Below are 12,694 nucleotides of genomic sequence, written 5' to 3'. Positions count from 1 at the left end.
CTAGTCATTGTCACAAAAGTACCAATATTCACATGACTAATAACAACTTAAGTGTTATTCTTCCATGGAGAGTTTAGATTTTGATACGGATCAAAACTGAAGATAAAATGATTATTCGTTCTAATTTTGTGAAGTTCAGGTTATTGGGCAAAAGGAGGAGGATTTTGGTGGGGAATGGAAAACTTTACTGGCTATCTCTGTGAGAGTTTAATTTTCATGTGTTATATTAATTTTTATATCAGACTGTGAAAGGAAATTTTTGGTTCTTTTTGTCTATTCTGAGTTTGTACTTGTGAAAAGGGAATCCTTTGTTCTCTTTGCCTAATTGGAGTTAACACTTTGGAATAACAATAACTTAAGTGCCCTAACATAGTACCTCCCTAGACTGAAGACAGGATTAACTCTCTTTTGTCTACTTTTGAATTAATCAATGAATACACCTATACTTAACCCTAAAGCAGGGGTCCCCAAACTGCGGCCCACAGGCCACATGCAGCCCCCGAAGCCATTTATCCGGCCTCCACCTCACTTCCAGAAGGGGTACCTCTCATTGGTGGTCAGTGAGAGGAGTACTGTATGTGGCGATGCCACACTTTGCAGCGTCGCTCACATACAGTACTACTTCCGGTGACATAATCCTTTGCGTGGCACCTTGTTGTGAGAGTAACTGAATGAGAACGAGGCGCTGTGCAAAGGATTATGTGACTGCACAAGGGAAGATGTCAGCATGGTGAGTGGCGATCTGGGGGAGGGGATTCCACACTGTGTATACTGCTGCCCGGTATAGTGGTGGCAGTGATGGGCCTGTGCAAAGCATGACAGGCCCATCACAGCTAGCACTGCAGCCTCCACTATCCCAGTCAGCAGTACACAGTGTCACAGGCCCAGTACTGCCTCCAGTACTGTAGACAAGCATCAGATAGCAGTGATCTGGTCTGTGACATCAGCGGTGCGCCTCTACTGTGAGAAGTCCACCCACTGGGTGTTTTATAAGACACCCCCCGTTTTTTTGTGTCAAATTAATATAAGACAGTGTCTTATTTTCAGGGAAACATGGTAGTACAATGGCCATCATACTTCCCTAGATGCCCAACATAATGCTACCATTTTGTTTTTTTCTTTAAAATAAGATATGTGCAGTGTGCATAGGGATTTCTTCATAGTTTTTTTTATAGTCCGGCCCTCCAATGGTCTGAGGGACAGTGAACTGGCCCTCTGTGTAAAAAGTTTGGGGACTCCTGCCCTAAAGTAAGGGAAGTCCACAAACTCTTACTCCTAGGAGGAGAGTTAACACATCTAGAGGTGAGAAGCCAGCAAAATACTTGGAAAAGTTCCACCCTTTTTGTCTAACTCAAATAGTTAGAAACTTTTGAATTCTTTTAAGGGTTCACATTCTCACAAGTGGGGATCCGATCCAAAGGTGTGAATCCTAGGAGGAGAGTTGCTACCTTCAGAGGATGAGAGGTGTGACAAATTTGGAAACTGTGATGATTGGACCCTGTGAAGAGGGGTAGGGATAGGAAACTACCATAAAAGCTACAAAAATCCTTCAGCTGACAGTCTGGTGAAGTTGAGTCTTGTGGAGAGTGTCTCCTGGAGATAGTCTTCATGGGAACCTTGACTGCAGTGTGGATCCTGACTTCAACTTAGGAACTGACTCCTGGACTATTTGGTTGGGTGAATGAAAAGGTTGATTCCCTTCCTAGTTTCCTAAGAGACTAGCTTCTGTCTTGGAGGAGGCCACGTGATTACTCACTACCAGCCCTCCTGGCTGAGGACTAGTGTAGGAATTTTCTTTAACCTCTTTCACATTTCTCTACTTTATTGTTTCCCCTCTTTTTTGGTAAATAAACTGTGGCCAACCATTAAATTTAACCTTTACAAGACAGAGCTCTAGAGCAGAAAGGCCTTAAACCAATTCTTAAATGTTAGGGAAAATTCCTGTGTATTTCTGTGTTTGGGGTCTGGGTTAAAGATTCCATCCAGGCTATTGCTTTTTGCATTTTCTTTGCCTTTAGGAATTCTACAAAATGTCTTCCTTTTCAACAGAATTTGGTTAATAAATGAAGGGAATAAGGGTTCTTTTCCTGCATACATGACTTATCCACCTGTGCTGATGGGCAGGGATAGATGACTTGATAGTCATCTCTTAATTAGCTATCCATCATTTAGAAATGTCTTAGAATCTTCAAAGTAGGAGCTGGATAATGAGCTCCTAAAACTATTTATGAAACTGCTTGACTCAGCAGTAATAAATAATATTTATTACCCCAAATCAGTCTCTTGAGATAATTTTAATCATAACATCTCCAGATGGCAACATACATATCCACTGATTTTGCCTAGAGGAGTGTTAGCATTCTTCACCTAAATGAAATACTCTATGCACCTAACTTAGTTGATAAAGTCAAGGATGCAATAACTATACATATCAATTACCTTTCCAAAGAGAAGCAATAACTCCTGTTCATAATCTTCATCCCCAAATTTCCCTAATCTCTTTCCAATTGAGTTTCTATAGCACTCCTCAGTATTTAGTTAACTATCTTGCATATATATATATATTTATATATATACATATATATATATGTCTGAAGCATTCACACATGGCTCATTTAGAATTAATAGCTACTTTTGTTGATTTTTGTTTTGGGAAACATGCTATGACATTTGGCATATGTCAGAGCTGCAAATATCTGGAGCTGGAGAATGTAACCTTAGCCAGTTTGGTGCTTCTGCAGATATTCTATTATTTCCTCACTTCACTGGCAGGCATCAGGTGTTCCTGGCATTTTTACCCTTTTAAAAAGCATTAAATTATTAAACAGAAAAAAAATATATATATACTAATAGTGACAAGATACAAGGAATTAAATGTCTGTGATTCAGTGTAACTTCTTTCTAGTCTCCTGGTGTTGATAACTAGTATATAACCTTTCTAATAAAAATCTCTTCAGCTTCTTAGTTTCCTTAAATTCTTTCAAGACTCAGGTCAAGTTCCACCTTTTGCAGGAGACTTTTCTGAAATCCTCTGTACTTCCCCACCATCTTGCCTTCCCTGTTAGAGAGGGCAGGGATCATGTTATCTGTCTATTTTCATATGCTCCATTCTTAGCACAGTGTCTGGTACTTAACAGGCACTTAAGGAATGTTAATTGACAAAACATGGTATATTTTAGCCATGAGTGATATTGGGATTCAATCTTCATCAAGTGGCAATGATAATACAATGCCACTTTATAATGGTTTATTATCAATTTAAAAAAGATATGTCTAACATTGAATAAAAAAGAAAAAAACCAACAGTAGACCTTGGGGACACAATTTCAGTTGTACCAAGGTCTCTTTTCTACACAAAAAGGAGAAAGAATAACAGATCTTAAAAAATCTATCAGAGAGGAATTTTACTTTTTACAACATATTCTTTTAATAGGAAAATTATTCTTGGAATCATACCATATAGACCATTGCACATCGAGTGATTGTAGCAGGACTGGCCTGAGAGAGATTGTCCACTTCAAAAATCATCCTTATGCCATCAGTTAAAATGATTCTCTCACTGTTAGCAAGGCACAAGGTTTTGTTGTCATCTAGTGCCGTGTTTAAGTTTTCTATCCAGATAGTGTCAACTGGACCATCAAACACTATCCACTGCCACTCTCTAATTGATTTATCTGCAAAATTTTAAAAAAGTGTTTTTTTATGGTTATATGTTTCATTTTTCTTTAAATATATCTTATCAATGTTGACCTTTTATTATATATTTTAAATTACATTTCTAATATTTGGGAAGTTTCTTTTTTAGTCAAGATGAAAGATGGAAGCATAGAAAATATTTTTAGTGAGTATTCTGAAATGTAATCTAAATTTATCTCATTTGGGTGCTAATTGCAGCAAGAAAGTTTTTCACTCTTCCCTAATTGAGTTTCTACAGGATTACCCAAGATGGCTTCTCTTCTCTCCTCAAAATTTCTCTCTTTTATTTCCTCTTTTTTTTTGGTATGGAATTTTTAATACTTTAATGGGAAAAGAAATCAGTCACCCTGAACTCCCTCATCTTTTCTATTCTACATCTCAGGTTTGATCCCCAATTCTCCTTTTGCTTGAGTCTCTAATGAAGAAGTGTTCTTCTCACTAAGATCAATCTTATGAACTTGTTCCCATCTCTTTGGCCCTTCTTCACCTTTCTAAATTTTAATCTCTACCTATCAATTGGCTCTTTCTTTGGGATGTACAAATGTGCCAATGAGTTCTTCTTCTTTAAAAATCTTTGCTTGACCCTACTGTCTCTTAAAGCTACCAGATTTTCTTTCCCCTTACTTTTATAGTTGAAATATTAGAAATTTTTTAAAAAAGGAACTCAGTGCTTCCATTTTTCTCTTCTCACTTAATTTTCAATGCATTTGTGATTGAGTTTCCATAATTACTCAACCAAGATTATTCTTTCAAGAGTCAACATCAATTTCAATTGTAAAATCTGATGAACTTTTCTCAGTCCTTTTCCTTCTTGACCTTTGCAGCATCTGGCACTTGATAACTCTCTTCTTCTAGACATTCTCTCCTCTTTTTGTAACGCTGTGACACTACTCTCTTCTGTTTTCCTCTTAATTGTCTGTTTTCTTCTCAGTCAGGTCTGAATAAGGCTAATCCTCTGTTTATTTAGATTCAATACTAGCATGAAATATGATATATGTAGCCTCATTTAGGCTCATGAAATAATTTACTCAGTGAAACAAGGCTGACCATCATCACTAATATTATTCAATATTTCATTAGAAATGCTACCAATGCCAATAAGAGAAGGAAAAGAAATTGAATCAGAATAGTCAAAGAAGTATTAAAATTATCTTTTTGCAGATGATATGATGGTAAACACTGAAAATCCTAGAGATACAACTAAAAAGTTAGTTGAAACAGTAATTTTAGCAATGTCACAGGGAATAAAACAAACCCACATAAATCATCAACATTTCTATATATTACTAACAAAGCTATGCAAAAAACTAGTAAGAGATACCCCATTTAAAATAACCATTGATAGAACAAAATTCTTGGGCATATACTTGCCAAAACAAAACCACAAACTACATGTATATAATTATAAAATCCTTTTTAATACAAATCATGTCAGATTTAAGCAAAGGAAGAAATACTGTTCATAGGTGGGCCAAACAAATATAATAAAAATGACAATCTTATCTAAACTAGTGTTTTTATTCAAAGCCATCTCAATTAGATTATTAAAAAATTATTTTATTAAGCTAGAAAAAATAATAAAAAACTAAATTTAAATTAAAAAAATTAATTTAGAAGAACAAAAGGTCAAGAATATCAAAGGAATTAATGAAAAAAATGAAGAGGAGGGAGATCTAGCAATATCAGATTTTAAACTATATTTTAAAATAATAATTAGCAAAACTCTGATACTGGCTAAGAAACAGAAAGACTGATCAGTGGAACAGAACAGATATACAATAAATAGTAACAAAAAGATTATAGGACCCCTGTGTTTGACAAATGTAAAGATCCAAGCTTTGGGATAAGAGTTTACTCTTTGGTAAGAATTATTGGGAAAACTGGAAAGCAGTCTGGCACAAACTAGGAATAGACCAATCTTTTATGCCATATACCAACATAAGGTCAAAATGGATACTTGACCTAGACATAAAGGGAGATTCCATAAACAAATTAGAACAGGGAACATATTACCCATCAAATTTATGGATAGGAGAAAGAATTATAAATAAGCAAGTTAAAGCATTGTGAGATATAGAATGTATAATTTTTATTACTTTAAATTAAAAGGTAGAGCAAAGATTAAAAGGAAAGCAGAAAACTGGAGAAAATTTATATATACATATACATATACATATATATGAAACCTTGGATAAGCATATCTCCAACATAGAGAGAAATGTCAAATTTATAAGAATGCAAGTTATTTCCCAACTAATAAACAATCAAAAAGCATGAACAAATAGTTTTTGAATAAGAAATCAAGGATACATATGTGTGTTTATATATATATACATCTCCAAATGAAAAAATGCTCTGTCATTACTTATTAGAGAAATGCAAATCAAAAGCTCTGAGATATCATTTCACATCTATCAGATTGGCTAAAATGAGAAAAGGGCAAAATGTCAAATGTAGGGGATGTGGAAAAATGGTAACACTAATACACCCTTGGTGGAACTGTGAACTGATCCAATCATTTTGGAGAAAAATATGGAACCATGCCCAAAGGGCCATCAAACTATGCATACTCTGACTCAGCAATACCATTGCTGGGTTTGTATCCCAAAGAGATCAGCAAAAAGAGAAAAGAATCTACTTGTCCCCAAAATATTTATAGCAGCTCTCTTTGTGCTGGCAAAGAACTGAAAATTGAGGGGAATGGCTAAACCCATTGTGGCATATGACTATGATACAATACTACTTTGTGTAAGAAATGATGAGCAAGCTAGTTTATAAAAGACATGGAAAAGCCTACATGATTATGAAGGGCTAAATTAGCAGACTAAAACAGCATTATATACAGCAACATAATATTATTTGGAGAATGATTGTGAATGCTCACTCCCAGTGAAAGAACTAATCGAAACATGCATGACATATTTGTTTTGTCAAATGATGACTAAGATGGGGAGGGAGGCATTAGGGGAAGGAAGGAGGGAGATGGAAACTTTAATGTAGCAAACAAACTAGTTAATTATTACACAGCAAGGGAAGGGTACTCATCAAAAGATATGCATCAAGATACTGAGTTGATTTAACTGAACATACATCTCCTGCTTTCAGGTTGTGTGTAGGTCTGATTCGATGCAAGATAAGGCAAAATCTCTCGTAGCTGAGCCCAGTGTGACTCCAGGGCCAGAGTCTAAGATTCCAGTTGGGGACATATAGAGATCAAAGTTAAAGTGCAGACAGCATGGTTGGGAAATGACGAAAGATAATTCCATTTTTTTTTCTCATTGAAACCGTCTATAGAATTTTATTCTTGGGATATTACCATGACCCTGGGGACCCTTAAGTCATGAAATCCCATCTATTCTTCATCTAAAATCCCTGAAATCTGTTCTCTATGAATTAGGGTGCAGATCTCTTGCTTTCCTTTTCTTTATTGCAAACTATAAGAGATATAAGTAATCACTTTTATGAAATGTTTTCATTATTTCTGCCCCAGTTCTTTCCTGTTAGCAAGAATCAGATCTGTATAAACCACTTGTTTTCTCCAGGTAGTCTATAGCATTTTATAATGACAAAATGGTTCCTGTTTCTTATTCCTTTCCAAATACCAATCCCTGAATGCTGCCAATATTTGCCTTCCCTTTTACATACATGTTGCTAACTGTAGATAAAGGGAGTCATTGAATTGATTGGGTTCATTACAAATATATGGAATCTCAATTGGGCTCTCACTGCTACATACCAATCTTTTACTCTTCCCTGATTGATGTCACTCCTCAGTTAAATCTTTTTTTCTCTCCTCAAGCTATTCTGTACATCATCTTACTTTCTATATGACTGTCTTTCCTTTCCTTCTCAGGAGAAGGCTTTACTAAATATTTTTAAAAGTCGATATACATCTTCAGTTCCCTTTTCTATCTAATCCTTTACTGTGCAATATCTTAATATTTTCTCTCATTCTCTTTTGCTACAAATTTGGAGGAAGAAGTAGTTCTTTTCCTTGCAAATACCAACCATCTCTCCTTCTGTCCTGAATCCTATCTCTTCCTTTTAACCATTCCTTCTTTCTCCCAAATTTTTATTTTTTCCCCTTATTTAATGACTACTTCTTCCCAGATGGCATTATTTCATCTGGGGTTGAGTTTTTGGCAAACTTGGAATCATGATAGCTCTTTAACTTTTTTCTTTATACAGGTGAAGGATGCAGGGACTCTACTTGAAACATCTACCTACTCTCCACCATATCCATGAAAAGTAGCAGAAATTGATTCGGCATCATAGGAGAACAAAATAATTGAGGTGAACTAAGGTAGGGGATCAACAGCTGTTCCAGACCTGAAGTAATGAAATTCAACTAGGGCCCATCTTACCCGTCAGAAGCTTCTTAGGGAAGGGAATGAGATTAGCAAGAAATACATTTCCCAACAGATGAGGAGGGTGAATGTTATGATTCATTACTGAGGATAAATCCTCCATTAAATGGGATAGTGTCAGAAAATCAGTGACAGGGTTCCTTCTTGATTCAAGAGAAAAATCAGAATTTTGCCTGAAGAAGCTAGAGGAAAATACAGAATTTATGGTCTCCACAGCAGAAATAATAAGCAGAATGGAAAAACTTGAATTCATGTTGGCAAGTCCTGCCAAGAAGGTGAAAGAGAGCAAAACAGATTATCGAATACAAATATATTGAAGCAAAGGACAGGGAAGAAGAAAGGCTAACAAATGTCAGAGAAACAATTTGAATTCAGGTTTTTCTAACTGCAAATCCAGCACACCATTCAGTATGTAACAATGCTTTTACTATACTATGATGTAACTTACTTCTTACTACCCATATATCTACTTTTTACATGCTATAAAATAAGAAAAGTGATAAAAAACAATGATGATAAAATGTTATATAATAAAGATGAGCAAAGTTTCTATTTGATGAATAGCATTTATATTAACTAGTTCTTCTCAATTTAGTGAGATCACTTACATTGACTCTCTTGAAATTTACATTCTTTTTCATCTTCATCTTCTACTTGACCAAACTCTTCTTTGTCATTAGGATTGAGTGTGTAAGTCTAAGATACATAAAAATTAACATTTACAGTGTTATTTGATTTGTCACAATTGGCTGAAAGGTAGAATAGGATTGAACATGTCAACATCTCCTTTTTATATTTGAGAAGTGAAAAATGAGTTAATCGATAGAGACATATATGACAGGCAATAGAATGAGAATAGGCTTTGGAGTCAGGATCTGGGTTCAAGTATTGCCTTAGGCATGTATTGGCTGTATTACCCTGGACAAATCACTTTGTAAGATTTAAATTAATATCAATAACTCTAAGTACCATTTTTGGAATCACTTGAAGTAGAAGAAATAAAAGAAAAGTAGTTCAAAGCCTAATAATCTAACTAAAGTATGACCACATGTGTAAATTCTCCTGCCTGGCTCAAAGGCAGCTTCAGCAGCCACATTCATTCAGGGGGAGAAAGAGGGAGAGAGAGAGAAAGATAGGGAGAAGGAGAGGGACAGGGACAGGGAAAGAGAGAGAGAGGGAGGGAGGTGGGGTCACACCAAAACTTTATCCTCCTTGTGTTCAGGCAGGGTAAGCACCCAAATGGGATGCTGGATAAAGGAGTCCTAGGGAGCAAATTATATTTACGCAACTTAATATCTCAGTTCATCATGCAAATCTTAAAGAATATGAATTACAAAAAAAGGCTATGAATTACAGAGGTGCTTCTTAATGCATTGATACATAGAAGGAGTTTCTTCACTGGTAGCTCCCTATATCAGCCGAATCACAGGTCTGGTTCACCTATCACATTCTAGCTATATTGCAGAACCTTGCTGATAGTCATCTTGTCTCTTCATGTCAAACTGGATTCCAAGCTGATACAGATGAAAATATTTCTTGAACTCACTCGATGAAGCATCTATGACATGTCCAAGTTACAAAAAAGATTAGATAAACCTTTAATTTCTTTTGGAGGGCCACATAAGAACCAAATGTTAAGCCAGAGTGTGAACAATGGCTGCAAACTTATCTGTCAATGTTCCTGAAAGAACCCAGCTGCTCTTGATGAGATAAAAGCCCCCCATCCTTACTAGCTCTCATCATTTATTACCTTGTTCTGGCTTCTGCTCCTCCTACTTTTTCTTTATTTCAGTTACTCTCTCCAAAGGTGATTAGAGTATAAAGTCCTACAGCTTTTCTTCAGTCCTCATTCACTTTATATTCTCTCCTGACTTAGCTTATGAAAGCACACTCTTGTTCTCTCCAAGCACACTTCTCTCTCTTGCTGGCTTACCTTCTTCTCAGTCCCCTCATACTGATGCTGTCAGAATAGGATTAAATTGGAATCTCATGCAAAATAGTTCCTATTCTTTCAGAAGAAGGTGACAAAATATGTAACAAAATGATAAACCAGAGTGTGAACAATAGCTACAAACAGAAGACAATGTGGATCAGAGAGTCATTAATGATAAGCCTAGATCTTAAGTATGCTATTTCCATGCAACAAAGACAAACCAAAAGGAAATGACAGAAATCAACATGGTACCAAATTCAGGGAGCCAGACTAAAAAAATAAAATATGGTTTGAGCTCTGATAATGGGTTAAAGGTGTAGTTTAAAAGAATAATATGGCAGGAATTAACTATGTGAAAATACTGCTGGTATTATTATGCATCTGATCATAGTTGAATGCAATGGAAGCATTGCCTCATTATCTAAACTGTCCATTTATGAATCCTACTGATACATTGTCTTTTTATCTATGTACAAGTGAAAGGTATCTTAGAGGTCATCTGGTCTAGTACCCTCATTTTACACATGAGAAAACAAGTCCTAGGGGAGCTTCTGTGTCTAACTCAAAGTAAAAAAAGGAAGAAGTACATTTCTTGCCTCAAGTTGCTTTGTTATTTTATTTAATTTCAATTTATTATTCATTCAAAAGATTTGTGCATATATGTGGGTCCTTGCACATAATTATTTTGTTCTTTGTACTAATTTTTTTTCTTTTTGTATTTTAGCTTGTACTTTTACTTATACTTTATTTTGTGAGTTTCTTAACTTTATGAGCTCATAAAGCACATTTAATCTTTATTAAAAATTTTATTATGTTTTCTTATTTTGAATTAATGGTATTAGATCAAAGCATACCATTTTTCATTTGTTTATTTAGGCTTATATTTTGGGGTTTTGGTTTTATAAAGTCACTCATTTACAAAATGAACAGTATGGGAAGATGTTTTGAATGATAATACATGTATAACCCAGATGGAATCTCCTGCCAGCACTGGGAGGGGAAAGCAAAGGGAGGAAGGTACATAAGGTTGATCATATAACTTAGGAAATATTGTGCAGAAAATCAATATTAGGTATAATTGTATAAAACAAAAATATTAAAATGAAAAAATTAAATTAATGCTATTTTAAAATGGCAATATTTTTGGGGAAGGGTTAGCCAATAAACATTTATTAAGGGCTAACTAAGCACTGGGACTACAAAAAAAAAGCCAAAAAGTATAGCCTCAGCCTTCAAGTACCTCCCAATCTAATAAGGGAGACAATGTGGAAATAACTATATCCTGATAAGATATAGTGTAAATAAAAATAAAAAAAACTCATGGGGAATACACTAGTATAGGAAGAGGGAAAGGAGGAGAGGCAAGGAAAGGTTTCTTGCAAGTTTGCTGAATTTTGAAGGAAGCCAGGAAATCCTGGAGTTGGAGATGAGGAGAGAATCATTCCAAACCTAAGGGACAGTCCCTAAAAATATGTAGCACTAATAAATAATATGAATAATTCTATACTTTGTTACATGGTCATGAAGTCACCCAAGTGACTGTCTCTTTAGAATATTTGATTCTACCTCTTCTGTCATCCCCATATCTAATCAATTGACAAGTCCTATCAATTCTAATTCTGTAATTTTTATTTTACTCTATTTTTTCCCTTTCCACTCATACTGCAACCACTTTAGTTCAGGTCTTTGTCATTTGGTTGGGCATCTGTAAGTCTTTGAAACAATCTTCTTGTTCCCAGTCATCTCAGTTGGATCTAGCATTCATTCCCTGACCTGAATGGTCTTCCTAACTCACTCTTCTGATCATATTTAATGTTACTCCTCTATTGTCTCTTAAATAAAGTATAAACTCCTGAATATGACATTCAGGCATTAATCTCCAACCTACCTCTCCAGCTTTACCTAATAGTATTTTACTTCACACACTCTAAACTCTACCCAAAGTAAATTCTTCCTCTCTCTCATTCCCATTCAAAACTATTCATCTATATCTGCTCCCACTGTCCTCCATGCTTACAATGTTTCCTACTCACCAGCAGCCTGTCTATCCCAGAAATCTCCATCCTCTGAAATTCTTCCCTTTTAGACAACTCTTGAGGAATTTTCTGTTAAACCTTCCTTAACTTTACCTCCCTTCAGATTAAAATCATTTTTTTTCTTTTAAAATTCCTCATTCCTTTGTGCCTGGACTTCTTTACATTTATCATATGGTCCTTTTTATCATAACTTTGTTTTTGTTTTTTTATATGTATCATTTCCTTCTAGTAGATTGAGATGATGTTTTGCGTTATATTTTTGTTCCACAGTACCTTGCATGTATTAGGAACTTAATCCATTTTTGTTGAATTGAATTAAATAGATCTTCATCATATAAGCCCCAAATAAGTTATTTATATCAATCAAATTAAGTTTAGGAATTAATACGAAAACTATACTGAACTTACGTCAGAAAAATCCCAAAATTGCGCATTTTGTTCAGACTCTATATCTGTCTTTGCTTTCTTCTTAGAGCCATATTGTACAAATCTTCTCACTGATGATGACAATAATCCATCAGACCATTCCATACTACTCATATCCATTTGACCATAGAGTTCACCAAGAGTAATGCATTTTGGATTTAAAGTGAAAGTCTCTATTTTCCCTCTTTTTCCTGAAAACTAAAATAGATGAATGTTAGTTTTGGAAAAACAATGAG

At 35.1% G+C, this 12,694-nt stretch overlaps 1 protein-coding gene across 3 annotated transcripts in view; it reads right to left on the bottom strand.

Annotated features, from left to right (window-relative positions):
• Nucleotides 1–12,694, bottom strand: part of DNAH14 (dynein axonemal heavy chain 14) — a 433,094-nt gene that overhangs the window by 205,924 nt on the left and 214,476 nt on the right. For all 3 annotated transcript variants that reach the window (XR_008916229.1, XM_056815999.1, XM_056816000.1), the window contains exons 39-41: nucleotides 12,441–12,656; nucleotides 8,672–8,759; nucleotides 3,457–3,674 (exon numbers count right to left, since the gene is read on the bottom strand). Coding sequence is in view for 2 of the 3 variants with exons in the window: in XM_056815999.1 (XP_056671977.1) it covers nucleotides 3,457–3,674; nucleotides 8,672–8,759; nucleotides 12,441–12,656 (522 nt within the window). In the remaining variant the exon portion in view is untranslated. The remainder of the gene's footprint in view (nucleotides 1–3,456; nucleotides 3,675–8,671; nucleotides 8,760–12,440; nucleotides 12,657–12,694) is intronic.

Source organism: Monodelphis domestica, chromosome 2 (assembly GCF_027887165.1).
Source record: "Monodelphis domestica isolate mMonDom1 chromosome 2, mMonDom1.pri, whole genome shotgun sequence".
Classification (NCBI taxonomy): Eukaryota; Metazoa; Chordata; class Mammalia; order Didelphimorphia; family Didelphidae; genus Monodelphis; species Monodelphis domestica.
This window is presented reverse-complemented; position numbering and strand designations above follow the sequence as displayed.